Consider the following 16,660-nt stretch of genomic DNA (forward strand, 5'->3'; position numbering starts at 1 on the left):
GAATTCACTTCACTAGCAAATGTTTCACTAGCAAAATTCTCTTTTGTATGTAATGATTAAAAAAAATATATTTCTACGATATGTTGTCTAATATTATTTTCATCTGAAAATGTCTAAATCTGGATGTCATTAATTTAAAACAATCCTAGGGAATTAACAAAGAAGTACAAATTTGTTTTAGCTTAGTGTTTAAAAGAAAGATCTTTTTTTTTTTAAATTGTGTTTGTTAATTTTGACTTGCTATAGCACTTGTCAATGGCTTCTGAATTAGTGCTTCCAATCGGGAATTTTAATCTAAAGATCAAGATAAACGCATCAAATTGGTCCTCTGTACTTGTTTTAAGAAAAAATATTGTAAATTAAACCCTTGAAAAAAATGGTTTCTGCTTGTCATGAGAACTTGGAATGAAAAATATTGTATTTATTTATAACAATAAGAAATAGTCCGTAAATTGAGTCAGTGGCATGATGTTGACAAGGCAAATTTAGCACATTTTCAATTAAATATGACGTTAACAAATAACCGCTATTATCGTAGGCAAATGTGGTTCAGAGATGGGTCTGATCGTGTCATATTGAAATGTGACATGACATGCGTGGTGACGTCGTCACGGCTTGAATATAAATGAAACGCAGCGGCCCATATTTACAGAGTAACTGAAAAGCATTGCACTGTGTGCGAATTCATCTTTTCGTAAAAATTTCCGGCCCACTGAATGACATCGAAGCAAAGGTGTGTTATGTAAAGGGGACCTTTTAGGAAATTTCGTGAATATTTTCCCATTCACCTCGAGTATTTTTAATGGAGGGAAACTCCAGACCAAACTTTAAACAACATTAAGTAGGAAGGGATCGTAGTTAAAATAAGGACCGTGAATTTTAGCTACAAAGAACGGGAAAACGAAGCCCTTAACAGTATCGCTATCCTGACGACCCGTAGACATTTGCAAGTCCATTTCAAGAGCCCAACCATTTGGCGTTACGACACTTGAATACAATTCCCTCATCCAAATGGGTCTTTATTATATTTTCATAAATTTGATATTTATTGGCTTTTGACGTTGAAATTCCGTTGTTCCGTGTAGTAAATATATATTTAACGATATTCAAACGATTTTCAGTATAAAAATGTTTATGATGTTTTAATAAAATACTAGTTATTGATTTAATTTTTCAAAAATTTAAAGCTGTTTATTACTCGAACATACTACAAATTATTGAAATATTAAACACATTTTCAAATGAAAATCATCATTTTTATGATTGTGATAAGATTTAAAAAATCATATCTTATCTTATTATTTCGTCTTATAAGCCATCGGAGATGCAAGAAAAAAAATGGCATGTTTCACATCACTCCAATTTTACTAATAACTTTATAATTTAAGCACCCAGTTTCCCATTAAAGATTTTTGAAAGACTTATACATGTTACTTATAAGTCCGTCATGCTTCAGACCTACTTTTGTCAGTACATTTCATTACGCGTTGACCCTAACTCTAGAGTTCACATTCCTAACTACTTTAAAATTAACACTTATTGCCTTCTTATAGCTTTATTGAAATTATCATCGCTTAAGTAATTAACGCTTACATTACATCAACTCGTGGATCTGGGTATGATGAGCTATACACATTTCCATAATCCGTTTATGTTGAATGAATACTAACATTATTTCATTATCATTCATGATACAGTGATAGCTGGAATTTTCTGAGGGACGCCTCCTATATTTCTTGTATCGTATACATTACGCGTTGAGCTCTGATTTTTGAGCGTTATTTTTGTAATATTAAATGAATTAAAATTTGCTTAAAATCATAATATTTTTTCCGCTTCTTAAACAGCAGAAAAACTTTCAGTTCATTTTACGAAAGTATATACGTGTATGCATGCGGTTGTAAAGTGGTTCGAAATAATGCAATTTGGTGCGCAGGCGGTAGAAATATTTTAGAAAATTAAAGCCTGGCTCGGTGAAAACAGAAGCCGTGAATCACTTGATGCTTGCTCTCCAGGTCCTAGTCTTCTCGCGAATTCCTTAATAGTGTTTTAGCGGGAAACAGGAGACGAGTTCCTCACAAATTTAATTGAAAGTTCTGGTACGATGCGTACCGCTGAAACACAAGCGGATTTTAAATTATAACTTAATATTTTTAGTTAATGTTGCGCGTTGATCGTAAAACCGCAGGGCTGCGAATGGAGCGTGTATGAGTTCCAAATTTAAAATTAGGTTCTTTAGTAAAAAAACATTTTAAATTAACGTCTTCAAGGACGATTTATTGTATTCCAAAGAGGCGGCTTTACAGGTGTATACATTTTAAATTCATAGCAGTGTTGAAGATAAGAAGGGGCACATTCAATAATGCTTTATCCTTACTTTGAATGAGTTCAAAACGTTAATACAATAATAACGATGAGTTAAAATAAGATTCCCGGTCTTTCATGAGATAGTGAACAATAGAAGCTGTAGATATAAAAGTTGTTTTTTTTTTCAGTATGAATTCAAGGCTAGAGGAGTGAAGAAACGCAAAGTGATCGTAGATGTGTCGACTGATGGCGTCCGAGTTACTACCAGGAAGAGCAGCAAGGGAAAGGTCAGTGATCTTTGATTTATCGAATTTGTACAATCAAAAGACAATTAACAAACTTCCTTTTAAGTTATGATTTTTAGATGTAAGTTTTTTTTTCTAATTTAAATGTAGCCTCTGATCTAGTTAGATTAATTAGTCTACTAATCAACTAGAAACATTATATTTATCACTACATAGTATAAAACAAAGTCGCTTTCTCCGTCCCTATATCTGTCTGTCCCTATGTATGCTTAAATCTTTAAAACTACGCAACGGGTTTTGATGCGGTTTTTTTAATAGATATAGTGATTAAAGAGGAAGGTTTATATGTATAATAACATCCATTAAATAGTGGAGAAATCAATAATAAATTACAGTTTCCGAAGCGAAGCGAGGGCGGGTCGCTAGTGAAGAATACAAGGATTTATTTAATAATTTTATATGTAAACTAATAATTCATTACGCGACATGCGTAGCAAGCATCGCGTCTCAGTATTTATATGAAACTCGTTTAAATATATTAAATATATTGAAAGTAAAATCGTGAAGCGCACGTCGTTTCGGATTTGAAGTTAAATTGAAAACTTCGACGGTTTCCGACCGACCGTGGGCCCTATTCATATCGGCGCTAAAGCAATTTCAGTGGATTTTGGTGACCTCGCATTACCGCACAGCTCGAGCAATTTACGGTTAAGTCTTACAAACGGAAAGGTCGTCGAAATAAATAGAATGACCCACCGACCCTAAATTTGTCTTGAGTGAATTACGATAGCGTCATTAGAAACAGAATCGTTAGAGATAGGACGCGCTTAAAACTGATGGAATTATATAAATCGGATTACGCAAATATGTTCATATAATGTAAAATGCATGCAAAAGCAAAGCAAAGCAAAAGCAAGCAAAAAAAACAATAAATTATATTTGAAATTGAAGTATCATAAATTTCAAATGATTACAATAAATATATAGATAACTAAAATTCCTATTCTAAGTAAACGTTTTGTAAGTAACAGTTGAGCGGAATATGCTTTTTGGAATCCGTCACCTTATAGGTTACACTAAAAGACTCTCTGTAGTTACTCATACCAAATGACCTTTCATTTTCTTCCATGAAAGAAATTGCTTAATGCGAACCGCACCTTCTTCTTCTTCTTCTTCTCACCATAGAAGATAGACATCACCCTGTATATAACTGCTGCCATTAGTCCTGGCTTAAAAAGTGCCTCACTTCAATCATGATAAAGACGGTAAGCAGCGGCTTGATTCTGCCTCTGGCATTGCTGAAGTCCATGGGAGACGGTAACCAATCACCATCAGGTGGACCGTATACTCGTCTGCCTACAAGGACAATAAAATAAAATAGACAATGATCAAAACCAATGGTCGAAGGTTCTAGGTAAATTGCGACGCGCTCTAAATACGAATTATTTTATTTTCTATTAATTTAAATTCATAACAAGGAAACAACGCAATGTTATCTTCAATAGTAATATACTTAAACATAATAATATAACTCAACTAAACATATTACGTGCCATGTATTCACTCTACAAATAAATGATCCCAAATAGATTACCAATAATAGTGTAATTTGATGCTGTCTGAACTGAAATAAAAAAAAACGTTCTCTTACATAATAATGTGATATTCGTTTCGTATAAATTCAACACATACCTATCGAAAATGATAATCAAATACTGACAAAGATACAAAAGCGTTGAACGGACCCGTATTTTTCGCCTGGACATTAATCATGTCCCGCTATAATAGGGCGCCGTCAAGTTGCCTTGCCGTGAGCGAAGACTCGGTAGGTACCTATCCATTGTAACGCGATCTATTGTGACCTCGGGCTCTTCTTCGGGCACCCGGACATTACCTACTACTTAGGAATTATTTTAAATGTGGATAAAAATTTAAGATGTTCATCGGAATGGCATTTATATTAACATAAATTTAAAATTTTAAATGCTAACAAATACTTTTTAAAAAAAACGACATTACCTTTATTTTCATTCGTGGTTATCACACCATCTCCTTTGAGGCGGCGTGTGTACTGGCTGGGACGCCGCCTTGGGTCCTGGAGGCGGATGCGCTCGCCGCTGACTATCAGTGGCGGACTGACCTTCGTTCCCGGGGCGGGCACGTCCCAGCCTCAGTGTGGTCAGAGCGCGGAGGGCTCAATCTCGGTGGTCCGTGCTGGAGGTTTTAGTCCGTTCAACTCCGACATGCCTCGCTCTCCATTCCCAGTGGAGGGCGGAAGTCCGGAGATTTCCTCCTGACAAAAAAACCATTATTTAGGATTTTAAAAATAGTAATTAGTCAATTCAATAAAAAGTATGTTATGTGATTGATAAAATTTAGTAACACTAAATAAATACTGTTCAATTTTTGCGTATTTAAACAAAATTCAACATATAATATTATTTTTATTTTAACCAACATAGAGTTACCAACTTATAGAATAGGTAGGTCAGACATTGCACAATACTATTCAAACTTCGACCTCATGCCTGAAGGTAAGATATGTATGTTTCATATTTAAGGGCAATCTTATCGGAATTCCCGGGCGATGTCTTGTAATTACGTCTCAAGGCTCTGGAATAATTGAGAGCTATTTTCTAAGTCTCAGAAGCTACACAAATGATGTACGTAACTCATCGCCTACAACGTCACGAAGTCATATTTTATCAGTTAAATGTAATAGATTAAATAAGGTGGCGCAATCAATTTTCTTACTGAATAAATCATTGTTGTATAAAAACCGTACCGACTTTTATACCTACCGATAAGATTTCGATACGACAAAATGTTAAAAATTCCTTTCGTGAAATTGTACAAATCTTATCAAGGGAAACAATTTCACGCAGAACACAAAGGACACGTTTGGAAACGCGTTTACGTGTACAATAAAATAAAGAGATTAAATGAAGTACAGAATCATATATAATTGAGACAGCTTTTATGAGTCGTTTGACTTTAAAACGTTTTCAAATCACGGGAAAAGATTGATTGAGGAGTAGGCAGATGAAACGGATTCAATTCTGAAAGTAATCCACTAAGTTGTATAATGATTTTTATTTTTCTTATCTCTAAAGTTTTGTCATTATTTAAACATTATTTAAAATAAGTGTAGAAACTATTCAGTAATTTTGCACGAATAAGTAACACCATCTTGCCAATTTCTATCGCAAAGAAGTCAAGCGTTCCTGGTTTAAAATAGGGTTAGCCGTTTTAATCAATAATATAATTAAAAAACACAAAAAATTTAAACTATTTTTATATTCCGCCAACAGAGCGCCGGTGCCAAGCTGTTTGGTCGCAAGAATAATCAAGCCAGCGAGACAATTGAGATCATGCATCACCCTATCTACCGCATCTTCTATGTCTCCCACGATAGCTCTGACTTGAAGATATTTTCGTACATCGCCAGAGATGGGGCTACTAATGTCTTCAAATGTAACGTTTTCAAGAGCAAGAGAAAGGTTAGTGATTATTTTTTATTATCAATTTTTAATAAATATTGAAAAGAAAAAAAGGATAAAAGATCTCAGAGTACAACATTGATAGACACAGCAAAATAATTAACACAAAGCTCTGGTTAAAATTAAAAACATAACGTTACCAACAACTTAACTACACTAACAAAATATGATGAGAATACTTCCACTATGAACGTATACCTAATAGAGGCTGGAATCGCATATCGCTGTTTTTTAAATTGACAACCATTAATTTATGATTATTTATTTATTCTCTTTAAATCCATCATACCTAATCTTGTAGTGTTTGTGTTTATTATAATAGATTTATACTAAGTTTATAGAGGGTGTTAAATTACTACAATAGTTCGTTGAACACATTTGGAGTAAAATGTTAACAATTTTCAACACTATCAGTAGCATTATTTGGAATGAGTGATTCGATTTATTTTGGGAATTCTAATTAAAACTCAATATAAATCAAATTTACATAATTTAAAATCCCGTATACAGGTAATAATTTTCATAAAGAAATGTATATCGAACATACGTCAACGAATGACCTCCACGATAAAGGAATCGTGTAATAAAAATCATACCCACATGATGCATAAATTTAGGTAATTACGGGACGTAGGACGTATTGTAACCGCGCACATGTGAATTTATTTTGCATTGCGTATTTAGAATCGTACATTGACTTTCAATTCACGCCTTTAATAATGTATTAAGACTTGAACAAAAATAGCGGCTACGTTTTAAGGAGCAATAGCAAATTCTCCGAATTTGGTTTTCATTAACAAAAAAACCAAATATCGGTAATGTCACAGCCACGCCAAGCTCGTCAACTTGAAGTACATTATTCTCTTGTCTTGGTCAGGCTTACCAGATATCTCGGGGAGTTTTGCATAATGGATCGCAATTTCGTTTTGAGTAATAAGAATGAATTGAATTGAATCGTTTTTTTAAACAATCACAGCATTGTAGTGTACTGTTTGTTTTTGTTTAAAAAAAACACGTTAATATCTCTGAAAATACATGTAAATACATATAACAAATGCGCAGATAACTGATGAATCTATTTCAATTGTACGTACAGAGGTATGCCGGTTTTTTAACAAACAGAGAACTATTCAGCTATTATCTTATTAAGATAAGCAAGCAGCTGAGCAGAAGGGAATCTAAGCTTTTATTATTATTTACTTCTTTTAATTCTTCGATTATTACTTTTGTATTAAGAGCATCATAATATTTATTTCATGCAGCACTTCGAAAAGCAGGTAAGTCGTTACGGTATCAACAATGACGTTGAAACTGATAAGTTTGCCAAAAACCATTGAAATTATCCAGCAACCTTGCACAAGTTTGATTGGAAACAAATAGAATAAACGAAGAATGACTTTATTTAAACACCGCTGGGACTAAGTCTGCCTGCGTGTGCTGTTTATGAAGATCGCCTGGGCCCATAAACACGAGCCCAGCTATAAACCGCAGCTGGCATATCACTCGGCCATGGAATATGTGAAAATTACGCTCGACCAAATAGCCTGTCCCGAGACAGTTCAAGCCAACATTGATAGCCTCACAAAATTGAGTAGCTTATTAGACGTTCAATATCTATTAAATTATTGACGAGCGATAGTTCCAAGGTTGTATAAGCAAAAACGTACAGTAACTCATGCACAGTCATGACTCAATGTTTTGATCCAAACGCGCTGAGTGAATTTCGATTGCAATTACATCACACGAGTCGATATTTCGATCGTGTGTCATGCTGCTACGAGTTTTAATGCTGAACGAGCTAAACTGATACAGCTTAATAACGAACAGCTCGTAATCGCGTAATTGACTATTACGTACTAAAATGCTGTGTGGGAAATGCGTTACTGAACGAAATTGCGGACATAACCCTTAATACTTTTTTTATGAAAACGTAAATCAAGCAATATTACGGCGCAGGTCAATAATGGCATACGGTCTCGTTAAAAACCCTAACGTTCATCGTTGTGGCGCTAAGAGAGAATACTTGAGTCGACTATTATCAAAGCCGGCAATGTGACTTTTCGACAATTATTGGTAAATCAGAAAAACGAATTATTGACTTTGTACTCCATTGGCAGTCATAAAACTCTTCTGAACGACATCTTAGATAAATAACAGGTTAAGTATTAACCTTTATTTAGTGCAGGTTTTGAATTGTATTCTTTGAAGGAGACGATTATATTCAAATCAATCTGTATCGCCATATCAATAAAAATTTTTTGTCCAAATACACAGATTGCCATCTTTGATAATAGACGACTCACTTAGAGCAAAATGAAAAAAGAGTTTAATAGCTCAAGATAGAAAACGTCATGCATTTCGCAAATAGAGAAACAACTTTATTATGATGTTTTCCTTTGACGAACACGACCTCAGTGCGCAAATGAATTTTTTCATTAACATAATTCTAAAATTATGCGACGGAACTTAAAGAGTTTTTTGCATTCGGTAGCAAAATTGTTTTTTTTTTTTTGTTAATCTCTCCATGAGAGTTCTGGTAACATTTTGCGGTCATTAAATGTCAGTTACTTCAGGGAAAGTTAATGAAAACTTCATATTTCCATAGGCTGGTTGATCCTAACCATTTTCATTTACATTTTCCAACACATGGCTTATTTTCAGTTAATATTTCGTACCTATATTAACATTATATAGACGATAGTGAGTTAGTTTCTTCGTAACGCTTACATGTCTTAACCACATAGCTGATCACTCTGCTGGTGCCGAGAAGAATATCCAGAAAGAAGTATTATAATCTAGTGATATTTTTTTTCACTGACGCGAGTGAAGATAAACTTGTGATTGATATAAGTTATTGCTTAGATGGGTGGACGAGCACGGCCTATCAAGTAATTACTGAAGCCCATATACATCAACAATGTAAATTCCGTTACCCACCTTGAGGCATAATTTCTAATTCTGAGTTTTATAGTACAACGGCTGCCCCACCCTTAAAACCGAAACGCATTACTGCTTAACGGTAGAAATGGGCAGGGCGGTGGTACTTACCGTACGGGCTCACGACATGACATAACTACTAGTTAATGTTTTAATAAACATTATTTTCTTTCGTAGTAGTGCATTTCATTCCGCATCATATATCACATTATTTGTCAATATGTATATCATTTATACTATAATATTATAAAGAGGAAAGATTTGTTTGTTTGTTTGTATTGAATAGGCTCCGAAACTACTGAACCGATTTGAAAAATTATTTCACTATTTGGAAGCTACATTATTCCAGAGTGACATAGGCTGTAATATTTTTTGAAAAAAAATAGGGATCCTTACTAAAACTTCAATAATGTAACCCAAGGTATAAAAAAATTACCTAAATATTCTTTGCATCGCGTGCCCTGCAAAAACTATTAATGATAGAATCAAATAATGTACTACGACTTTGTAGAAAACAATATTAGTTACAAAAGTGTCGCGCCAGTATATGTCTAACTATTATAGTTATGCCGCAATAAGTGTTCTTTTATTTAAAAAAATAATACAACGTCAAATATCGCTGAAATTTTTGTTAAAGACACAAGCGGAGCCGGAGCGGGCCGCTAGTTATCAAATAGAATTTGAAATCTTTTAGTAAATTGACTTGGCGGCACTGTACGATTTTTTTTTTAAATAAATGAAAAATTCTAAAAAACAAAATTCACACTATGATTACAGTACGAAAATAGAAATTTAAAATATAATCGTATTTGTTTCAAAATTAAAGTATTAATATCGTAAGTGCGTGACGTTAGTATACTTATATCACTCACGTAAATCATAATAAAGTACGGATCAAAGAAATTCATTCATCGTTTCTTATTGATCAATCATCCAAGATGTTTTATCGAACGTCTAGTTTATTTCTAAGACATTTTATTTACTGATTGCTTTTTTCAAAATAAGGATCGGTAAAAAAAATAATTGTTTTATTTTACAAGTCTTTGCATTTTTTTATTATCGCCGACAAAATGCGCTATAACTATATTTATGTATGTATGTCTGGGTACGTAGCCTTTCTAACATAATTTACATGTCATTGTGATGTATTCTCGAGATTTTATCATATAAATTTAAATCGAGTATTGCTTATCTTTGAAACAAAGTCCTCGAGTTTCGTGTTCTTACAGATAGATGCTCGTGAAAGATTCTCCTTTTTATAGGCTACAAGCGGCCCGCTCCGGCTTCGCTCGGGTCTTTAACAAAATTTGCAACGATATTTGACGTTGTTTTATTTTTTTAAATAAAAGAAAACTTATTGCGGCATAACTATAATAGTTAGACATATGCTGTCCCAACACTTTTTGTAAATAATAATGTGTTCTACAAAGTCGTAGTACATTATTTTATTCTACCATCAATAGTTTTCGCAGGGCACGCGATGTAAAGAATATTTTAGGTAATTTTTTTACACCTTGGTTTACATTATCATTATTGGAGTTTTAGTAAGGATCCCTAATATTTTCAAAAAAGATTATATAGCTTAAGTCACTCGTGAATAGTGTAGCTTCCGAACAGTGAAAGAATTTTTCGAATCCGTTAAGTAGTTTCGGAGACAAATAAACAAATCTTTCCTCTTTATATTATTAAGTATAGATGTACATAAATCTTATAGTTCACCACCTACTCGAGTTTTATAATCAATTACCGTCTCGAATCACTCGTTCCCGTACGCCATAAATATTCAAGGAGTAACTGAGTTGTTTGCGTTGAATCGTTTGCGGCCGCTTTTTAATTACACCAATTGATTACAGAGCGTTTTATTATACCCACAGATTACAATTATGGCCCCGTTATACTCATTTTAGTTCGAATAGGCATATTTTGTATCCGTGCGCACCTTAAAACATCAACAAGGAAGCCGAATAGAATTTCTGACTAACATTCAGTTTCAGTGTAAATTTATTTCATTGACGACGCGTCACACCCGAGCCCATAAATCATGCGAGTCTTTGAAGTACTGACAAAACTGAAAAACGGGAATCGTAATTGTCTCTATAAATATGATACAGTAGTATTAGGGACAGAGAAGACTTCTTAGTCGTTGCAAAGAGCAATGTAGGTATATTATTTCTATGGCTCTATGTCAGATTCCAGCGGGTACAATAACAACCTACTGGGTTGTATATCTATTTTAAAGAGAGTACCTTCTGTAGTTAGTGGTCCTAACAATTGCGTCGAGGGTCGTGGTTTCGATTCCCGCATCGGGCAAACCTTGTGTGATGTACCTACAGGTTTGTTAGCGCTTTGCCTGGGTATAACTATTTAAGTATATATTAAAACATACATAAGTATATTTATCAGTCTCTGGTACTAAAAATACAGGGAATCCTAAATTAGGGCCAGATGACCATGTGTGATTTGTGCCCAGTTTTTATTATATTTAGTATTAATATTATAAGAGTAATAAAAATTTTGTTAATAAAATTTTTCGTCTTTTATCTGTAACGGGAGGGTTCTTATTTATTCTTAATCGTGAAGTTCAAATGATATAAAATTAAATCTGGCAGTGTTAAATTCTATAGAAATAGTTTAACTACAATTTCCGCGATTTGGACACGGCGGAGCACACGCTCGTCGTCTGCCCCGCACGGGAGGCGTGGCGCCCTGACCTCGTCGCAAAAACAGGAAACGATTTGTCGTTGCCGAGTGTTGTGGCATCGATGCTCGGTGACTACGAGTCGTGGAAGGCGATGCTCGACTTCTGCGAGTGCACCATCTCGCAGAAGGAGGCGGCGGAGCGCGTGAGTGACGCACAAGCCTGCCGCCGTTCGGCGGGGGCCAGTGAGGCGGTTCTCACCCAAGCCCAGGCTTAAGTGTTTCGGAACCCCCTCATATGTCGGTCTGGGGACTGACGAGGGGGACCTAAGAAGACGACGTGTAAGCTTCTCTGCACGAGTTTTATGCAAGAGCATCCGGGTGATGGAATGCCTGCTATCCTCGACCTACGTTGGTTCTGACCCAGCGAGACATTCCGTGGGGTTTTTATTTATTTTTCCACAGGAGAAAATCGCAGTATCCCCACCTACGCGGCAGGTGAGGTATGTGGGAGTTAAACCTCACTAATAGCTCCTGTCGCTCACAGCCAGCGCTCTACCCCAGACCGGACCGAAGCCCAGTCGGGGCTATTGAGACGGCGGGATTCCGTGTGATAGTCCATTATAACCGGCGCCATCTAGGCGGGATTCAAATAGCCTGCTGACAGAGAGAGCTGGTGGTTGTGGCGCCGACGACCACAGTTCCAGCGTCCCGAAGGGGAGGGTAATGGGAGCAAATGTGCTCCGCACTAAGCGCTTCACTTTCCCCCCTTTGCCTTTTCATGAGTTCTGTCTCATGCGAGGTTCGGACAGGGGTTGTTGAGCCACAGGAGGTTTTAATCGGTTCGACTCCGACATGTCCCGCCCACCAACCCAGTGGAGGGCGGAAGACCGGCGATTTTCTCCTAACCAAAAAAAAACTACAATTTCCCTTATAATATTTAATACTCGTTTAGTTATTATTGGGTATATAGAATAATGATCACTTTGCAAACATATTTCTGTGAAGCTTAAAATTCATAATTTGATGTTGTAAACTTGTAAATAAAGTTCGGACAAGTAAACATAAAACGCTGTTCTTTTGTTTGGACAAATGACACTCAATGAGTTCGTACGAGTAAACTTATTAAAATTTTAATAAACTGTAAAGTAGTTAAGCAAACATGTGAGTTTGTCGAATTTCTTTAATCTACTGAATCACACCACATCCAGAGCTTTAACGTAAGGTTCTCCTATTTTGAAACAAAAGGTTACACATCACAGCTACTCCTCAACAATTCATTCAATTTGAGAGAAGAATAGTATTGTGTTCTTTATGTGCCGATCGTAAACATAATTAAAACTTCTTTTATTGTTTAATCTCGAATCTTCCACGACCATGGGAAAGGAAAGTATACGATAATTCGGATATAGTAAAGATAGATAGAATAAATAAATATGGAATTCGGATATAGAAAAGATTAAACGTAATATTTAAAAGGAAAAATAGTTCTAATTGAGCGGAGAAATATTTTCAAAGAAGTAATTTAAAACAAGCTGAGCCTTTTTTTGTTTTTGTTTTTTATTGCTTTGATGTTTGGACGAGCTCACAGCCCACCTGGTGTTAAGTGATTACTGGAGCCCATAGACATCTACAACGTAAATGTGCCACCCATATAGTTACAGTATACTTTTGAAGTAGCACCAATATGAAACGAAGAAGTTTGAACCCCAATAAAACCTGCCACCTCAAGCCATCGTGAAACATCAGATCAAAGTTTTCATTTATTTGGAATAAGGTTTCTACTCTTGGGACGATGGTATCGATATGTCCAAAATAACAACATATCCGTTCATTAATTGATTTATGCGTATAAGAATTAGATAGTTAATTGGATAAGAATACACTACCAAAACGAATACATTTCGATCTTCGTATTCTTTTTTTTTATTACTAAATGGTTGGACGAGCTCACAGCCCAACTGGTTTTAAGTGGTTACTGGAGCCCATAGACATCTACAATGTAAATACGCCTCCCACCTTGAGATATAAGTTCTAAGATCTCAAGTATAGCTACAACGGCTGCCCAACCCTTCAAACCGAAACGCATTACTGCTTCACGGCAGAAATAGGCAGGGTGGTGGTACCTACCCGAGTGGACTCACAAGAGGTCCTACCACCAGTATTCTGTTTTTTCGGGTCATCGTTCCATCTGGTAGGTGACAGTTTTACATTACGCTTACCGACACGGGTCGGCTTACTGAAAAGCTCGTTTGCCCCTGCTAATCTAAATTTTTAGGCATACGTGGCCAGACCACTATCAACACACTACTTCTGTGTGCGATGTCGGGGATTTTAGTTATCTGTCTGTCTGTCTATTTCCAAATTTATCCTATAGAGAAGCCGCAGACATAGTTCGTAACATACGCATAACGCAAAACAATTAGTAGTTAGTACATAGAGGCCAGATTAACTGATAATCTGAATACTAGTCGAAGAAAAATCAAGATTAAATAAAGTGGTCTAAAACCTAATTTATAAAAAAAAAATACAAAATTTCGTCCAGTTTTTGTGAGTTCTCTTACTTCCTAATAATCTTTGTTATCAATCTGTAAGGGGCGCACAGGTATGAAACTCGCGATAGTGTTTATTTGCGGTACTTGGTGAGACGTGCGACGCACGCGCACACCACGCCGCCGCCACTTCAGTTGTTTCGTGAGAACTCGCTCAGACGCGCGTATATTTGTAATTGTTTATGTCAGTGTACATCGTGCAAATAAACTACATGCTTTCGAGATTGTCTCAAAGTTCTAAAAAATGTCCAACACTAGGGACCATAGCAAGAAACGACGCAACGAACACAACCTGAAAAATTTACCCTCCGAGGTTCTTTTAAAGGCTCGCAATACTGTGGTGTCTCTCAGTGGAGCGTTAAAACCAAAAGAGCATCAGCTGCGATCGAAAGCATCAAAGCATGACACTAAAGAAAAGAAATCACACGAGAAACTCAAAAACAGTCGATCCGAACCGGAATTCAGTGAAGTTCGAAAAAAACATCGCAGTCGTATCGAAGACGGTGTTTCCCGAGAATACATCGGAGGCGCAAGACCAAGGCCACTATCAGTGGGGGCGATGAAACGATATGACAAAGATATCGAAGATTTTCACGGTGGAAGTTTTATACGAGATAACTCACCATTGCCGAATCGCCGTTTCGACTCGTCTGAAGAAGTTTGTGTACAATCACGCCTCGTTATACCTGTCATGGATAGGCTAGGTGGGCATGAAAGCATTGGTCAAGAGGTCACTGAAAGGCCTCGAAAAAAATTATCATTTCGTGAACCTTGTGAAGTGGTCGGAAACGCGAACGCCACCCTTGGCAGGTCTAGCAAACTGATGGGTGTAAACAGTCTCTCTAAACGATCAAATCGTATATCTTTACGATCTGAACTCCGTTCTTCTAGCTTAGAGGCATTAGACTCTGATTTAGAGGTAAGCAATTCCAGCAATGTGCTTTGATATCTAATTATATATGTTAAAATTAAAAACAGAAATTAATAATTTTACGATATTATATCGATCGTAATATAATTGTTCTTTTTAAAATATCTTGACAGTTCAGTAATAGTTGGATCAAAATTAGAAGAGTTTGATGACTCCATGAAATAGCCGTCCGGCCCGGTGCGTACTAAACAGTAAAATTCGAATGGCTTGTTTCTTCAAACGTTAATAAAGCTTTGCCATTACGTCAACCGACATCAGTTAGTACAATTCTTAATGGCCAAGATACACAGAAACGGCGGTATTAATACTGAGGGGCTATTACAATCGACGATCAGGTGACCGATTTGTCAGTAGGAATCGTTCCATGTTTATTTTGATTGCCGTATCGTATCAAGGACTACGCTCGCGGAAGCAACATGCTTTTTTAATAAATTGAAGTCTTCAGTGACACATCTGCGTGTTTTGCTCAGTCGTGGTTTTACGTCAAGGCTAATACTTCCGTCGTCGGGTCATTTATTATTTAGAAAACTTTAGTAAATCGGTTGTTTGCATAAGATATTTCTGAGCTACTGCCGATGTGTGAATTACGCACTCGGACGATTACCGAAACACAGTTTCGCTATCAATTATTCTCTTGCTTCGTTTAGTTTACGTTCTAAATCAACATACAAGTGATAATGGAGTGAAATGAGGCATACGATCTGGGTTGCTGCTGATTAACATAAACATAATAATGCATGTTTACTACAAACAAAACACAAACAAAACTTGTGATCTATTTCGTGCTGATAATACGCAAAATAAAAACTCTACGTCTTTACAAATATCTTAGTACAAAGATAGTCATAATAATAATATGTTACTGGTTAGTAATTTGCATAAAATAATGTTAAATTATAAATGTACGCTTTTATTACGTTTTTTTCATTGCCCTTGTAGGCAGATGATCATACGGCCCACCTAATGGTGAGTGGTTACCGTCGCCCATGGACTTCAGCAATGCCAGAGGCAGAGCCAAGCCGCTGCCTACAAAAAACTTACGTCACTCTAAAGCATCGGACAATAAATGAGAGAGCATATACGTCATAGTTCAGAGTGAATTCTCACATGACTTTAATTAAATCTTGGCAATCTCGGTGCTTTCCTAGAAAATCGTTTCATTATACACGTATTTAAACTGGAAATCTACCGTTCATACATTTGTCAAAGGATTATTACGTTTATTTTAGTTCTTCGAATATTTCATTCGCTAGTAACGCATAGTTTGAAATACGAGTTTTAGTTTGTATTGAGCACGTCGTATAAACTTGATATTAGGGCGAATGTCTGCTGTGTTTTTTTTTAAATACAAATATCTATATATTAATACGTGAAGCAAAAACTTTGTATTATTTTTTACGAAAATTGCGCGGACGGAGGAGTATGAAATTTTCCACACTTACAGAGAATATAGAGAAGAAGTACACAATGCTAATATTTTTTTTAAATAATGCATAAAAGATACATTAAATCAATAAAGAAAACATTACACACACTACATACCATGTATTT

At 35.8% G+C, this 16,660-nt stretch overlaps 1 protein-coding gene across 3 annotated transcripts in view; it reads left to right on the forward strand.

Moving 5' to 3' along the window:
• The window catches only part of LOC101741260 (carboxyl-terminal PDZ ligand of neuronal nitric oxide synthase protein), a 166,661-nt gene that overhangs the window by 115,685 nt on the left and 34,316 nt on the right, over nucleotides 1-16,660 (forward strand). For 2 of the 3 annotated variants that reach the window (XM_012693629.4, XM_062668593.1), the window contains exons 4-5: nucleotides 2,496-2,594; nucleotides 5,864-6,052. In XM_012693629.4, coding sequence (XP_012549083.1) covers nucleotides 2,496-2,594; nucleotides 5,864-6,052 — 288 coding nt within the window. Of the gene's footprint in view, nucleotides 1-2,495; nucleotides 2,595-5,863; nucleotides 6,053-14,242; nucleotides 15,098-16,660 lie in introns of those variants that run through there. The other variant, XM_012693628.4, reaches the window with a different exon arrangement.

This window comes from Bombyx mori, chromosome 1 (genome assembly GCF_030269925.1).
Source record: "Bombyx mori chromosome 1, ASM3026992v2".
Taxonomy (NCBI): Eukaryota; Metazoa; Arthropoda; class Insecta; order Lepidoptera; family Bombycidae; genus Bombyx; species Bombyx mori.